Below are 17210 nucleotides of genomic sequence, written 5' to 3' on the forward strand. Positions count from 1 at the left end.
ACCATCTTTACACACAACCATGACCAGAGATATCCTGACCAGCAAGACCGATCCAGTTGCGAGACACAGCGACGGTGGGTGATTAAGAGATCAGAGAACCACTTAATGCCGTGTACTTATCAGCAGAAAGACACTTAAGTATATTCTCAGTGTAATGCCTCTGCAGAATTTCAGAATATATTGTGTGTGGGTAATATTTATCTCATCGTTCCGTCATAGGAGTAGTAGTAGTAGGCGTCCATCAGTCTCAGGAGACTATGGAGTTGCACTCTGGTTGTGGGTCTGGAGTGGCCTCACCAGGGCGCGTCATAGGAGTACGATATGCACTTTACTCCGTGGTAAACACAGGGCGTCACGGTCACAGAGGTGTGTGTGTGTGTGTGTGTGTGTGTGTGTGTGTGTGTGTGTGTGTGTGTGTGTGTGTGTGTGTGATGTATAACACGTAAACACCTCCAGTATATTATCTGTTGCTTTATGATGAACAAGGTACACGGGGGAACAATTACATTCTGAACAGCCGCTAGCCGTCTAGACGTCTACTCTCATGCCAGAAGAAACACAGCAACCTTGAACAAACAAATCAACAACATAGGCTGGTCGGCACATCGACGACTCCCTTCTTACTGGTCGGCGTTCGATTCCCAACGGTGCAAGCGGTTGGGTACCATTGCTTCCCTCCGTCCCTCCGTCCCACCCCAGATCCCTGTCCCTATGTCCCATGCTATAAGCCTACTGGTTTAGCTTTTTTTCCAATAATTACCTTTTAAACATCCTCCGTGACTGTATTAATACAAATACACAAAAAATCGGGATCAAAGAGCCAGAGCTAAACCCCAGCAAGCACATCTAAGTGAGTACAAATGGAGTGTATAACATTTATTAGCATCTAGCTAGCCCAAGTCTTCAATAAAAACTAGTAAAATTAAATATTATACTAAATACATATATATGAACGTAGGCGTATTGTATGTGTGAGATACAACAGCATGTAGAAAGACCCCGGAAACTAATGGGTACCGTAGGTCAAGTTAATGTGGAAAACTGCAAGTAGGCAAACTATACAGTGACTGGAAATAGGCACACTATACAGTGACTGGAAATAGGCACACTGTACAGTGACTGGAAATAGGCACACTATACAGTGACTGGAAATAGGCACACTATACAGTGACTGGAAGTAGGCACACTATACAGTGACTGGAAATAGGCACACTGTACAGTGACTGGAAATAGGCACACTATACAGTGACTGGAAGTAGGCACACTATACAGTGACTGGAAGTAGGCACACTATACAGTGACTGGAAATAGGCACACTATACAGTGACTGGAAATAGGCACACTATACAGTGACTGGAAGTAGGCACACTATACAGTGACTGGAAATAGGCACACTGTACAGTGACTGGAAATAGGCACACTGTACAGTGACGGCAAGTACATACAGCAAAAGCTATACACTAACACTGAACACAACTAACATATCTGACCACCATTTAGCCATCTAGTAAACTGCTGACCCTCAGACACTCCCCCATTTCCCAACCACCTGCAGCATTTCAGAAGCTCCTTATTCTGCTCATGAACGCCATAATAACACGAATATGTATATAGAAAGACTTAATCAAATTATTACCAAATGTGAGTAATCAAAGGCGGTTGAGAGCAGCAAAACTTACCTTGTCTATGTCTCTCCCGTAACTAAACGACGCTCCCAAGTCGTCCCGATGGCGCGGTAGCTAGGGCGCATGCGCCGAACTTCCCCCCCCCCCCCCCAAAGAGGAGGTGGGGTGGGTATGGTCAAATCGTACACAAGACTTAGTTTATCGTACACAAGACGATTCGACAAAGCTAGTTTTCAGATTATATATATATATATATAATATATATATATTATATATATATATATGTCGTACCTAGTAGCCAGAACGCACTTCTCAGCCTACTATGCAAGGCCCAATTTGCCTAATAAGCCAAGTTTTCATGAATTAATATATTTTCTCTAATTTTTTTCTTATGAAATAATAAAGCTACCCATTTCATTATGTATAAGGTCAATTTTTTGTTATTGGAGTTAAAATTAACGTAGGTATATGACCGTACCTAACCAACCCTACCTAACCTAACCTATCTCTATAGGTTAGGTTAGGTTAGGTAGCCGAAAAAGTTAGGTTAGGTTAGGTTAGGTAGGTTAGGTAGTCGAAAAACAATTAATTCATGAAAACTTGGCTTATTAGGCAAATTGGGCCTTGCATAGTAGGCCTAGAAGTGCGTTCTGGCTACTAGGTACGACATATATATATATATATATATATATATATATATATATATATATATATATATATATATATATATATATATATATATATTATAATATATATATAAGTCGTTACTTTCCACAAGAAGTTGCATTTGTAACGTTGGATACCGTAAGGTATAAAACGCGACCAGTTACATAAGAGAACGGGTTACAGAATTACTAGTAGTGTAAATGTGGACATTGACCACTAAAAATGTCTAACATTTCGGCCACGTTTAACAACCAAACATCGCGAGTCAATGAAAATTTCGGGTGTTTTTAATCATTTTTATTTCAAATTTATTTTCGAAAATATAAAGAATTTGCATACGAAACAAAACAGTATAATATATAAATGTGGAATTTTGGCATCAGCGGCTGGAAAATATCTTTGGCAGTGCAGTTCATAATGAACTTTTAAGGTTCCAGGTGTATGTTTACATCTGGCTGGTGTAGCTTTGATGAGATGACGTCTTAGTGAAGGTGTGAGACGTGAGACCGGCTCTTTCCTCTTTCTTCTCGTGACAACTTTCCTCTTGGATGCTGCTGCTGCTGCTGCTGTTCTCGCTAGCGCCTGCGTGATGGAACGTCCTCTCGGCTTGGGACGTCGTCTTCACTCTGGCGTCCCTAGAGCTTTTGGACGCCTTGATAGTGAGGACGCCGTCAGACGACACCGCAGAGGTGATAGCCTCCAAGTCCATGCCGGGAAGATTGAAGCGACGGCTGAAGTTCTTGGTGGACTGGAAGTTTCCTTCTGTCTTCTCCACGCGGCCTTCAACCACCACCTCGTCCTGGCCTACTGCTTTCACCTTGACATCTCCGCTCATGAAGTCACGCACGTCAATCACCACCTAAAGAGAGTAATGTCATGTATTACATAGCACTGATGTACTAACAATCATCACTCTTCATGAAAAGAGGCATAATTTTTAATAATAATAATAATGCCTAATATCATTACTTAACAAAAACACATTGAAGATCTAAATGTTTCGCCAGAGCAATAAACTGTTATTGGAAGATTACTTTGATTGGCTCCTTGAATGGCAAGGCACGATAGAAAGTTGGATTTATAAATTCGCAAATCAAAACACATATACCGTCTAATATAGCCGATTGTAACCATGACATGTATAGGCCTACACTTTAGACCTATTGTCTTGTGTATGGTCCTCTATCCTGTGTGACAGTGAATACGAGCATCATCCTATTTCGCGGGAAATAAGACCTACCTGAATTACTAAGTTTAGTCAAAATTGTGATTAATTTTGTCAATAAAGATATTAATAATAATAACATATTTAATAACAATTATGTGCTACATATCCTTCCCGGCTCGGTGCCTTCTTTTTGATAATTACTTACTTAATAACAATTAGTTACCATCGTCACCCACCTGGTAAGTGTGTGGTGTCTCGGTGACCTTAAGTGCCTGGTTGTCGTCACTCAGGTGGCACTCTCGCAGACTCCTGTAGAAGCACAGGTCGTCAGTGTCAGTCTTCAGGTCTGTAAACTTGGTCAGAATCTCCTTTACCGCAGCTTGAAAGTTCTCGCGAGCATCTTGGAAGAAGGAGTCGTGGAGGAAAGGCCCCTTCTGGTATACTGGCAGCTCTGACTCCATCCCCCAAGGGTATGCATTCACCGGGAAGTTATTCGTGGCCGTTTCTTGGCGGCTCGAGTCTAACGTTTTAGACTCAGAAGACGCATTGAAGAGTCTTCTGCTGGTTGAAGACTTTGTGGTAGTTTTCTGGGCCTCAACATTCGAATGTCCATCGAGAGAACTTCGTCTTGCCTCGGCTGAGGTTAGCTTCGAAAGTTTTGAGTTTCTTACGTTTGATGATAGGTTTTTCACCTCCTGTTTCACGTTAATCTTGCTGGCGTCCGCACTATCATGGCTTACTATTGTTGTTTCAGAATGTTCCTGTTAAAGTAGAAATATTATTAACGGAGAAAAGCCATGAATGTATTGTTAACATATGCTGAATATCGATCAAAAGTTTAGTAAATTGAACAAAATATTGTTTTTTTCCGACTTAAAATGCGAACCTTTTTAGGCACAGTGACTGTGAGGACACCGTCGGAGGACATGGTGGAGGTCACGGCCTCTGGCCTCACCAGACCAGGGAAGGAGAACAGCCGCCGGAATCTCTTCTTGGAGACGGAGCCTTCCTTCCGCTGCTCCACGCTGCCCTCCACCACCAACTCGTTCTCATCAACCATCTTCACCTTCACGTCTCCACTCAGGAAGTCTCGCACGTCAAGCACCACCTGCAGACAGAAGAAAAGTTTTTTAGTATTTAAAATCGTTAAACTGTAATTATTACATCACAAAATTTGCTCTAGTCCCGCATTAACACGCGTACTACGCAATTAGAATCAAGCTCTTACCATTCCTTCCCGTAGTCCCATCCCAAATTTTTATCCTGACCCCTTCCAAGTGCTATAAATTCATAATGGCTTGGCGCTTTTCCCTGATAATTCAATTTCTTTAGAAATTTACTTCAAAGTATGTAACAAACTTTCTTAAGCCAGTAACTTCCTGCAACATCTATACCTTGTGTGACTGATGGTTCTCGGTGACGGAAACTGCCTGGTTCTCCTCCTTCAGGTCACGTTCTCGCAGACGTCTGTAACTGGTCATGTGGTCGCTCGCAGGAGCTTCTTCCCAGTAGTCCACAATCCTCTTTACCGCCGCCTCAAAGTCCTGGTGAGTTTCTGTGAAGAAGGAGTCGTGGAAGAAGAGGCCTCTGTGAGATATTGGTAACAGGAAGTCTGACGTTTGGTCTGGCGAGGATCTTCCTGTAGCGGAGGTGTTGGTCGGCGTCTGGCTGTTTGTGGATACTTTTGTGGCTTCACTATTATTATTAAATAGTTTTGAGTTATTACTTTTGTGTTCCTTAAGTTGTGTCGTCCTTGTCGATTCACTGCTCATTTTCTTATGTAGATGATTGACGGATTTATTTACGCTTTGTTCCTGAGTTCCATGAACTGTGGAGGAGTTGTCTGTCCTGTTGACATCAACTTGTGTTGACTGTGGCAGATGTTCCTGCAGAAAACAAGAATAATTGAGAACTAAATTCATCATAGAGTTCAATTTATTTTTTTACTTTTGCATTTTTAATAATACATGAAATCCCAGCAATGATCTGTACTTCAATAATATATGGTCTACCAAGTTGCAGTTGGTCTACCTAGCGTCAATTCAATGGAAAACGTTAAGGTAATACGACCAACCGTTGAAACCTAGAAACCCCAACCAATCCTTCCTAGAGGAATAAACTCCTCATAAACTATCTCATAAAACATGAGATAATTACTAATAAACAAGATGACTCTATAGACCTAGATAAAAACTCTAACTATGAACAAATTACTACATTCGTATTCTTTCCAAACTCATTGCATGATGCTGTTGGAGTTATGGAAAGTGGAATGACTTTGTTTCGTGGGTTTAAAGAGAATATACGAATTTGTTCAAAGTAAGGCAAAACTCTATTCACCATTATGTCTAGATAAGTTAGTCTGAGAATTCTATCTTCAACTGGAACCTAGCATACGGCTAAAGGATACTGCTATCGTTCCCTAGGTACTCGCTCTGTGAAGAGATAGAATATAGGAAGCGCATGAAAGGGCCTGTGGATACGTGTTAGAACTCATACTATAGAAACACCCACTAATATGTCATTATATTGACTTTGATACAAACCTTCTTGGGCACAGTGACTGTGAGGACACCGTCGGAGGACATGGTGGAGGTCACTGCCTCTGGCCTCACCAGACCAGGGAAGGAGAACAGCCGCCGGAAACTCTTCTTGGAGACGGAGCCTTCCTTCCGCTGCTCCACGCTGCCCTCCACCACCAACTCGTTCTCATCAACCATCTTCACCTTCACGTCTCCACTCAGGAAGTCTCGCACGTCAAGCACCACCTTCAGGCAGAAGAACAGCTTTTTAGTTTTTAAAATCATTAAACTGTAAATATTACATCACAAAATTTGCATTAATTTCCCCATAAACATGCGTATTACGCAGATGGAATTAAGCTCCTAGAGAAATAAACTTTAGAGTATATGATATAAACATTATTAAACCCGTAACTTCCTGCAATAGCCATACCTTGTGTGACTGATGGTTCTCGGTGACGGAAACTGCCTGGTTCTCCTCCTTCAGGTCACGTTCTCGCAGACGTCTGTAACTGGTCATGTGGTCGCTCGCAGGAGCATCTTCCCAGGAGTCCACAATCCTCTTTACCGCCGCCTCAAAGTCCTGGTGAGCTTCTGTGAAGAAGGAGTCGTGGAAGAAGAGGCCTCTGTGAGATATTGGTAACAGGAAGTCTGACGTTTGGTCTGGCGAGGATCTTCCTGAAGTGGAGGTGTTGGTCGGCGTCTGGTTGCTTGTTGAAGTGGTAGCATTCGTGTCAGCATTAAACTGAACAGACTTTTTAGGTTTATATTCCTTTTTTTCAATTGGTTTCGACTCCTTGGACAATTCAGAATTGGCACCATGATGCGGACTGCTAGTGAAATTATTGACTTTCGCTCTTTTTGTTTCTGTGGATCGGGTGGAGTCGACAGTGTTGTTGATCTTACTGACGTTAACCTCTTGCATACGTGTAAGGGATTCCTGCATAAAAAGAGACATTCATAAAAAACTACTGTTATACACAGTCAATTAATTGGAATTAATTTATAATATATATCTAGTATTTATTGTAAAAAAAGAATGACTGTCTCCAAGAATACTGATAATCACTATCACTACATTATATGCCAGAATAGAACGCAGTACAAACCTTCTTGGGCACAGTGACTGTGAGGACACCGTCGGAGGACATGGTGGAGGTCACGGCCTCTGGCCTCACCAGACCAGGGAAGGAGAACAGCCTTCGGAAACTCTTCTTGGAGACGGAGCCTTCCTTCCGCTGCTCAACGCTGCCCTCCACCACCAACTCATTCTCATCAACCATCTTCACCTTCACGTCTCCACTCAGGAAGTCTCGCACGTCAAGCACCACCTGCAGATAAAAGAACAAATTTTTAGTATTTAAAATCATTAAACTGTAAACACACAGAAATCACAATAGCGTGATGCATCAATGATCCAAGTAAGGGCAGTAGAACTTCTGGTTGCAACTCTTTGACCATGTCGTAGCTTAAGGCAGCGTCTGGCATGATCTCGGACGTAGGTTCGAATCCTCGTCTCGGCCCTTGTAGATTTGTTTAAACTGTAAATATTACATCAAAAAATTTGCACTAGTTTCTCCATAAACACGCGTACTACACAGATAAAATCAAGCTCCTATAGAAATATACTTCAAAGTATGTGACAAACTCTCTTAAGCCAGTAACTTCCTGCAACAACCATACCTTGTGTGACTGATGGTTCTCGGTGACGGAAACTGCCTGGTTCTCCTCCTTCAGGTCACGTTCTCGCAGACGTCTGTAACTGGTCATGTGGTCGCTCGCAGGAGCTTCTTCCCAGGAGTCCACAATCCTCTTTACCGCCGCCTCAAAGTCCTGGCGAGCTTCTGTGAAGAAGGAGTCGTGGAAGAAGAGGCCTCTGTGAGATATTGGTAACAGGAAGTCTGACGTTTGGTCTGGCGAGGATCTTCCTGTAGCGGAGGTGTTGGTCGGCGTCTGGCTGTTTGTGGATATTTTGGTGGCTTCGCTATTATTATTAAATAGTTTTGAGTTATTACTTTTGTGTTCTTTAAGTTGTGTCGTCCTCGTCGATTCACTGCTCATTTTCTTATGTAGATGATTGACGGATTTATTTAAGTGTTGTTCCTGAGTTCCATTAACTGTGGAGGAGTTGGCTGTTCTGTCTGTCCTGTTGACGTCAACTTGTGTTGTGTGTGGCAGATGTTCCTGTAGAAACAAGAATAATTGAGAACTAAATTCATTATAAAGTTTAATTTACTTTTGCATTTTTAATAGTTCATGAAATCCCAGCAATGATCTGTACTTCAATAATATATGGTCTACCAAGTTGCAGTTGGTCTACCTAGCGTCAATTCAATAGAAAACGTTAAGGTAATACGACCAACCGTTGAAACCTAGAAACCCCAACAAATCTTTTCTAGACATGGATAAAACATGAGGCAATTACTAGGAGCAAGTGCTAAGTCAGATGAATATATAGACCTAAATAAAAACCCTGACTAACAATGAACAAATTACTACATTCATATTCTTTCGAAACTCATGGTGTCATGCTGTTGGAGTTATGGAAAGTGGAATGATTTGTTTCGTGGGTTTAAAGAGAATATACGAATTTGTTCAGAGTAAGGCAAAACTCTCTTCAAAATTATATCTAGATAAGTTAGTCTGGGAATTCTATCTTCAACTGGAACCTAGCATACGGCTAAAGGGCACTGCCTTCATCCTTTAGATACTCGCTCTAAAAATAGAGAATATAGAAAGAGTATGAAAGGGCCTGTGGATATTTGTTAGAACTCATACTATAGAAACACCCACTAATATGTCATTATATTGACTTTGATACAAACCTTCTTGGGCACAGTGACTGTGAGGACACCGTCGGAGGACATGGTGGAGGTCACGGCCTCTGGCCTCACCAGACCAGGGAAGGAGAACAGCCGCCGGAAACTCTTCTTGGAGACGGAGCCTTCCTTCCGCTGCTCCACGCTGCCCTCCACCACCAACTCATTCTCATCAATCATCTTCACCTTCACGTCTCCACTCAGGAAGTCTCGCACGTCAAGCACCACCTGCAGGTGTAAAGCAAACAATAATCATCAATGTTATATGATGGAACAGATCTCTCACTCTGTCACTGTTGGATAGACGGTATGAATGCGGGTTAGCATCGTCAAGGCACTTCAATCGCTTGTGGTTAGGTGTTCAATAGCTCACTATTTGATGTCGAACAGATCTCTAACCCAGTTCATGGAGGACAGAAGAAACGGCACATATGCTTGTTATCAATGAATAAATGAATAAATTTACCACATCTGTGGTAAAAAAAATCATATTAAATAATGATTGTTGTACATTATTCCATATGACATTATTTGTAATCATTTAAATTGACGTCGGAATATATAATACTGCAAAACCTGTAGACTTAGTTAACGAAAAAATGATTTACACGTTATAGTTACCTGATGGTGTTTGTCGTCTTCGGTGACGCTAACAGCCTGGCTGGCCTCTGTGAGGTTTGACTGGCGAAGTCTTCTGTAGGACGTGAGGTCATCGTCTAGAGCCGACCTTTGACCCAAGCGGTCGAGTACATCTCTGACGGCGGTGTCGAAGTGTTGACGCGCCTCGCTGAAGAATGTATCGTCGTAGAAGTGTCCCCGGCAGGTAATGGGTAACAGCAAGGCTTCCCGGACACCTGCTGACTCTGGCTGGGACACGCCAGGCTGGGACACGCCAAGCTCGCGCTGTCTTCTGCCGCTGGTGATGTGACTGTGCATGTCGCTAGGCTTGCCGCTGTGTACCCGGGTGGAGGTGCTCTCGACGGTGTCGTGACACGAGGATGTGTTGGTCTGCTGGATCGGAGCCATTACTCTTATTTCTCCTTCAGTATAAACCACTTGTATAATAATCCTCAGTTATATCACTATAAATGATACCAAAAGTATATCGATGGTCGAGTCCCTGAGGTCCTTCTGGCCTTGATGGTGAGAGAGTTGTGAATGTGGGCACCTGCCCGCCCGGGCTTTTATGTTGCTCGAACTGGCGGCCCGCCCAGCCGCCCGCCCTCTACCCTTCCCCCCACGCCCAGCCGCCCGCCCTCTACCCTTCCCCCCCACGACCAGCCTCGCCATCATTACGTCACTGAGGTCCACGACCATTGAGAACCTTCTGGACTGATATAATAATTTATACGACCAAATCTTTCGTGCTAAATTCTTGACCGATACGCGCACTTCTGTAACTTGAGTCATGCATGAATGTCTCGGCGACATTCATGTCGCCGAGACATGACTCGGCTACATTATATATATATATATATATATATATATATATATATATATATATATATATATATATATATATATACATATATATATGTGTGTGTGTGTGTGTGTGTGTGTGTGTGTGTGTGTGTGTGTGTGTACTCACCTAATTGTGCTTGCGGGGGTTGAGCTCTGGCTCTTTGGTGTGTGTGTGTGTGTGTGTGTGTGTGTGTGTGTGTGTGTGTGTGTGTGTGTGTGTGTGTGTGTGTGTGTGTGTGTGTGTAAATCACGAAAATAAACACGTGATTAAAAATGTGAAAGTGTCAGACCACGGAGGAAAATTGAAACAGGAATTTCCTTAAGTACTTTCGTATATTAATACATCTTCAGAAGGAAGATGTATTAATATTCGTCCTTCTGACGATGTATTAATATACGAAAGTACTTAAGGAAATTCCTGTTTCAATTTTCCTCCGTGGTCTGACACTGTCATATATATATATATTATATATATATATATATATATATATATATATATATATATATTTGTGTGTGTTTACTTGTCTATTATTGCCTGCAGGATCGAGATCTAGTTCTTGGACCCCGTTTGTCTAGCTGCCGGATGTCTAAGGCGATGACTCCTGGCCTAGTTCCCTGTCATACCTATTTTTTAAAGTTATGAGTGACGCTTCCTTCCACGAACTGCTCCTTTAGTTCATTCCATCTTCCCCATTACTCTTACGTTAAAAGAAGAAGAATTTCTAACATCTATAAGACTCATCTGAGTCTCAAGCTTCCATTCGTGCCCTCGTATTTTATTGGTATTTATTTTTATAGATTTCTTTTACCTTTTTGTCAATACCCGTAATTATTTAATACGTCTCAATCAAGTCTCTCTTTCTCTCTCTCCTTTTTAGCGTCGCCGGGTTACTTTCTTCGTATCTCATCCCTCGTAACTCTGGGACGAGTCCCGTTATAAACTTCAATAACTTTTCGAGCTTCTTTGTGAGTTTTTTTAAGATGGGGCTTCACGATGGGGCGGCGTACTCTAAAACTAGTCCGCTTATGTGGTACACACTGTGTACCAAATAAGCGGTACACAGTGATCTAGAAGCATCCTTCTTAAGGTTATCTTGAGATGATTTCGGGGCTTTAGTGTCCCCGCGGCCCGGTCCTCGACCAGGCCTCCACCCCCAGGAAGCAGCCCGTGACAGCTGACTAACACCCAGGTACCTATTTTACTGCTAGGTAACAGGGGCATAGGGTGAAAGAAACTCTGCCCATTGTTTCTCGCCGGCGCCTGGGATCGAACCCAGGACCACTGGATTACAAGTCCAATGTGCTGTCCGCTCGGCCGACCGGCCTCCTTACTTATGTTCCAGGAGGATATTCTGACTTTTGCTAGCGTACAGTATGCAGCTGAAGGTATTCTATTTATATGAGCCTCTGGAGTTAGGTTTTGGTGTTATGTCCACTCATAGATCTTTTTTAGTCGTTATAGGGAGGTAGTTTCCCTTCATCGTTTACTGGCTTTTCAGTCGCTTGTCTCCTGCTCCTATTTCCATCACCTTGCACCTGTTGGTGTTTAGCTCAAGCAGCCATTTCTCGGACCAACTCTACAATTTGTTAAAGTAATCTTGGGAAATCTTACAATCACCATCTGTTACAACACTTATCAGTTTTGCATCGTCAGTAAACATCGACTTATAAGACTCCTGTTGACAGGTCACTTACAGAAATGAGAAATAGTATGGGGACCCCCATCAATCCGTGTATGTACTCACCTAGTTGTACTCATCTAGTTGTGCTTGCGGGGGTTGAGCTCTGACTCTTTGGTCCCGCCTCTCAACTGTCAATCAACTGGTGTACATATTCCTGAGCCTACTGGGCTCTATCATATCTACATTTGAAACTGTGAATGGAGTCAGCCTCCACCACATCACTGCCTAATGCATTCCATCTGTTAACTACTCTGACCCTGAAAAAGTTCTTTCTAACGTCACTGTAGCTCATTTGGGTACTCAGTTTCCACCTGTGTCCCCTTGTTCGCGTACCACCCGTGCTAAACAGTTTATCTTTATTTACCCTGTCAATTCATCTGAGAATTGTATCGGTAATGATCATGTCTTCCCTAACTTTTCTGTCTTCCGGTGTCGTGAGGCTTAGTTCTAGCAATCTTTCCTTGTAGTTCATACCTCTCATCTCGGGGACTAGCCTGGTGGCATACCTCTGAACCTTTCTAACTTCGTTTTGTGTTTGACTAGATGTGGACTCCAGGCTGGAGCCGCATATTCCAGTATTGGTCTGACATATGAGGTATACAAGGTTCCGAATGATTTCTTTCGCACGTTTCTGAAGGCAGTTCTTATGTTTGCCAGCCTCGCATACTGTTATCCTTTTGATATGTGCTTCAGGAAACAGGTCTGGTGTGATATCAACCCCGATATTTCTCTCTTCCTGATTCCTGAAGGATTTCCTCTCCTCTCTTGTTCCTTGTGTTTGACCTCTTGCTCCCTATGCCTATCTTCATCATTTTGCACTTGCTTGAGTTAAACTCTTGTAGCCATTTGTTGGACCATTCCTTCAGTCTGTCCATGTCATCCTGTAGCCTCTTTCAGTCCTCCTCTGTCTTAATTCTTCGCATAAATTTAGCATCATCAGCAAACATTGAGAGGAATGAGTCGATACCTTCTGGAAGATCATTCACGTATATCAGAAACAAAACAGGGCCGATTACAGAACCCTGTAGGACTCCCGAGGTGACATCACGCCATTCTGAGGTCACACCCCTCACAGTAACTCTCTGTTTCCTGTTGTTAAGGTACTCTCTTATCCATCGGAGCATCTTACAACTTACTCCAGCTTGTTTCTCCTGCTTATGCAACAGCCTCTTATGGTGTACTGTGTCAAACGCTTTGACACAGTACAACTGGTGTAAACAAATCAACTGGTGTACAGATTCCTGAGTCTACTGGGCTCTATCATATCTACACTTGAAACTGTGTATGGAGTCAGCCTCCACCACATCACTGCCTAATGCATTCCATTTGCTAACTACTCAGGCACTGAAAAAGTTATTTCTAATGTGCAGGCGATGAGTCACAGTAACGTGGCTGAAGTATGTTGACCAATCCACACACTAGAAGATGAAGGGACGACGACGTTTCGGTCCATCCTGGACCATTCTCAAGTCGATCCGATCAACCATCGACTTGAGAATGGTCCAGGACGGACCGAAACGTCGTCGTCCCTTCATCTTCTAGTGTGTGGATTGGTCAACTTATTGCTAATGTTTCTGTGGCTCATTTGGGTACTCAGCTTGCACCTGTGTCCCTGTGTCCCTTGCACCTGTGTCCTTGCACACACACATACGTGTGTGTATGTGTGTGTGTGTGTGTGTGTGTGTGTGTGCGTTCAAGTTCAAGTTCAAGTATGTTTATTGAAACTGGAAAAATACATCTCAAAGTGACAGAGTAACTTAGGTTACTTACTTAACAAAGTAACTTAGGCTATTTCTACTTCTCCCTATGTGTGTGTATGTATGTATGTTTAGGGGGGGGGGTTGCCAATGTGTACGCATTAACGCAGATTCATATCAACATCAAGCGTCCTCTACCTGCATTCCTAGTGACGTCACGTCACCACCCCGCTGCCAGACGCTGGTCACTCCCGATAGCAAATTCTTATAGCCAGCCACCGTGAGCTATTATCTACCAGTAGACTCAACCATATCCACACGATGTGACGAGGAACTATATGCCAGAATGATCGAGGTTGAAGGGGAATGACAATACTGGCTTGTTTGGTGAGTGAGGGGGGCTTGGGTGGGCGGGAATGTGAGTCACTGACGCGGCCAGATGAGCCATATATGGCGTCGGGCCCCAGCCTTGAGGTTGTGTAATGTACGGTGTGGTCTAAGACAGGTTCTGATGGCGCCTTATGGTAATACATATGTGCTGATCTGAATCACCAATCATGCGTACGCGTATGGATGTATACATGTGGGTATATCTGTATGTATGTACGGATATGCTGTCATCAGGTGTGCTTGTAGGGTGGAACTTCCGCTCTATAACTACATCTTGTTTACATATTGTAGCGTAATACAATAGTTTCTAATTTGTATTCTGGATATTCATAATTGTGTAGTTGGCAGATTTCAACCATTTTTTGTCTAGCAAATTACACTGATTTATATAATGTTAAAACTTTAGAAGTTCATCCTGACATTTAAGTGATTCATCTCGTACTTGAAATAAGCGCTCGCGTTGTGGTGTTCCAAGCTTGGGACAGTTCTTATGTTCATATTTTGTCCAGTTACCTTAAAATCTTGTATGTCGTTATCATCTCCGCTTTCGGTGTGGTGCGGTCCGGTTTCCTCAGTTTTTCCTTGCAGCTTAGTCCCTTCATCTTAAGAACGAACCTTGTTGCATATTTTTCGACATTTTCTCGTTTTTTGGTGCTTTATTCAGGGGATTCCATGCTGGTGCTGCTTACTTAAGAGCGGATCTTATATTAGTTGTATCTAAAACCTTGAAGACTCTATTTCCACGAGTCCTCGTGTTCCTGTAACTTCGAGACGAAAATTATGACCTAGTTTTCTGTTCTCCTGAGTATTTAGTATGTCGTGATCATGTCTTCCCCTTCGGTATTTCGTGTTCTGTACCCCTATGAGCTGGTCTGTTTTCTCCATTTTATTTAACCCCTTGTTGAAGTCTACTTTGATGAAGAGTCGAGATGCATTTCTATTCGAAACTGCAGCAGCTCTTTCTATGAAAGTTAAAAGGTATGAATTTTTTTTCTAATGCTCATGTTAGGGTTTTATTTATGTTGGGTTATATATGACCTTGAGGTGCTTCCGGGGCTTAGTGTCCCCGCGGCCCGGTCGTCGACCAGGCCTCCTGCTATATATACTGGCCCGAGGGAACACTGCGTGTGTTATGATGTCAGTTTTGTTTATGTTAATGCTAATGAATCTATTTCTTTATGCAGGCGATGAGTCACAATAATGTGGCTAAAGTAAGTTGACCATTCTCAAGTCGATTCAAGTCGAATCGACTTGAGAATGGTCCAGGACGGACCGAAACGTCGTCGTTCCTTCACCTTCTAGTGTGTGTGTGTGTGGTCTGGTCAACCTCTATTTCTTTAGTCCTGTTAAGTTGATCATGTCTATAATTTGCCCGAAACGAAGCCCGAAAATTTGTTATTTTGCCCGACACGCTATGCGTGCTAGTGGCTTTACAAGAATGTTAATTCAACTCATTTTCTATATTCCCTGTTAACCCCCAATGTAACTTCTTGTATATAAATAAATAAATAAAGAAGAAAATAAATAAATCTATTTCTAAAAATAAATAGATTTTTAATAAATCTATTTAAATCTAGAAGAAAATAAATCCCATCTATGAGAACGTAATTTTAAAGCTCGCTTCCTTCTATGTCTCCTCATATCCAAGTTCCCTCATACCTGATCACTTATGTGCGAAAGGTCGCTCATTGTAGGGTGGATTTTAGGGTGAATGGAAGAGTATGATAAGGGGTGTTGATAAGGGTCTGGCGGGCAGTGGCAAGGGGAGATTGAAATATAAATGGGGGATGAAGGGGGCCATAATGGGAGGTTAGGAGATGAATTGGAATATAGAGAGAAGAGGGGCTTGGGTGGTGTTTTACGGGCTATTCATGCCCGTGCCACCTCTTGGGTGGCTTAATCTTTATCAATCAGTCAATCGGGTGGTGTTGATATTTTGGGCCAGAGGCTGTGGAGAGTATGGGTGGGTGGGAGATTGGTGTGGGAAGTGGAGAAGGAAGGGCGGTGAAAAGCACGAGAGAGGTGCGTGTTGCAGAGGTGGGAAAGTTGAATGATTTACGCTACTGTTGTGGTTGGCCCCGTGGGCGTCAGTAAGGTGGAAGAGTGTGTCGAGTCTCCGCTCCTATTTCCTTTGTCTCTCTCTCCCTCTCTCTCTCTCGTCTCTGCAACTGCTGCTCATTGTTCCTCTCTTATATCCATATCAAGATAAATTACATATTTCTGCTTTATTACATGTTGAAGTCTTTTTTTTTTGTCTTAGGAACCTCTATTTTTTTTGGCGATATAACCACCACCAATCATCATCATCAGCCTGTTTCTTTCCTTCCTGTTCCGTACGAGTTGTAAGCTTTCTCTATCCTGCCTGTGTTCTCTATCCTGCCTGTGTTCTCTATCCTGCCTGTGTTATAAATATATTTGCAAGTTTGATCCCATGATGGTTTTCTTATCGCAGCTCCTGGCGTGTCCTCACATCCCTCACAAGGGCTATATAGTCACACTAAGTTAGCGGTTTATCTTACCTTGAAAATGAATAATGAATTTCATGCTTCAATTCGCAATCTGAGACAAATGTGTTGCCTATGAACTCTGTGTTCTCCGAACAATTAAGAGTAATTAATAATGCATATTAACGAGCACTAGGCAGTATATAAATTCAATGAATAATCGAAGCATTTACGAAAATGAATACTACCCAGAAGGTAGTGATGCTTTGATAATGCTGCTGGAAATACAGCCGAGGGAGAGGGATGGTGAAGGCTTTCGTGCTGTTCAATAACAGCTCATAATGCCAGTTATAATATGAAATAATAACTTATATATATACATTCCATCATCAGTGATGACCTCCTCCCAATCCCAGCAAATCAAACATTTCCTAAAATGGAAGCCTAACCCACATTCTCGACTTTCTGTCCAAATATTACCGCGCGACGCTGTGATTAGAAGCTGTTTCTGGGTATTTTCGTCTATTTATGCTACGAAACATCATGTATTACGAGAGCAGAAGTAAGAGGAAAGCATTTCATTCTGCGACTAACTGTCAGGGGAAGACTTCAGGGTTATGAGTGGCGACCAATGTAGAGCGATGAGGCAAAGTGACGTCAAGGTGACGTCAGTGGGCGCAGGCGCGTGGAGGCCGCCGGACCGGGACACCCACAGCATAAAAGGCGGCGACGGCGG

The 17210-nt window shown here is 42.7% G+C and overlaps 1 protein-coding gene across 2 annotated transcripts; it reads right to left on the reverse strand.

Moving 5' to 3' along the window:
- Positions 1-2573: 2573 nt before the first annotated feature.
- LOC123754035 (uncharacterized) lies at positions 2574-9969 on the reverse strand. Of its 2 annotated transcripts, XM_045736156.2 has the most exons (10): positions 9422-9969; positions 8807-9028; positions 7665-8165; positions 7091-7312; positions 6415-6921; positions 6006-6227; positions 4854-5345; positions 4346-4567; positions 3696-4220; positions 2574-3150 (listed from the first exon to the last, which is right to left on the reverse strand). In XM_045736156.2, the coding sequence occupies exons 1-10, from the start codon at positions 9824-9826 to the stop codon at positions 2737-2739; spliced, it is 3732 nt and encodes a 1243-aa protein (XP_045592112.1). In that variant the 5' UTR covers positions 9827-9969; the 3' UTR covers positions 2574-2736. The 2 variants fall into 2 exon arrangements, with proteins under 2 accessions (XP_045592112.1, XP_045592114.1); XM_045736158.2 differs by lacking the exons at positions 7665-8165; positions 8807-9028.
- Between the last annotated feature and the right edge of the window lie 7241 nt (positions 9970-17210).

Source organism: Procambarus clarkii, chromosome 6 (assembly GCF_040958095.1).
Source record: "Procambarus clarkii isolate CNS0578487 chromosome 6, FALCON_Pclarkii_2.0, whole genome shotgun sequence".
Classification (NCBI taxonomy): domain Eukaryota; kingdom Metazoa; phylum Arthropoda; class Malacostraca; order Decapoda; family Cambaridae; genus Procambarus; species Procambarus clarkii.

Coding starts and splice junctions, on each gene's coding strand:
- LOC123754035 (XM_045736156.2), bottom strand. CDS start 9,826: ATGGCTCCGATCCAGCAGACCAACACATCCTCGTGTCACGACACCGTC. Junction 8,166..8,806: donor CAGTCACTGTGCCCAAGAAG/GTTTGTATCAAA, acceptor TTGTTTCTACAG/GAACATCTGCCACACACAAC. Junction 4,221..4,345: donor CAGTCACTGTGCCTAAAAAG/GTTCGCATTTTA, acceptor CTACTTTAACAG/GAACATTCTGAAACAACAAT.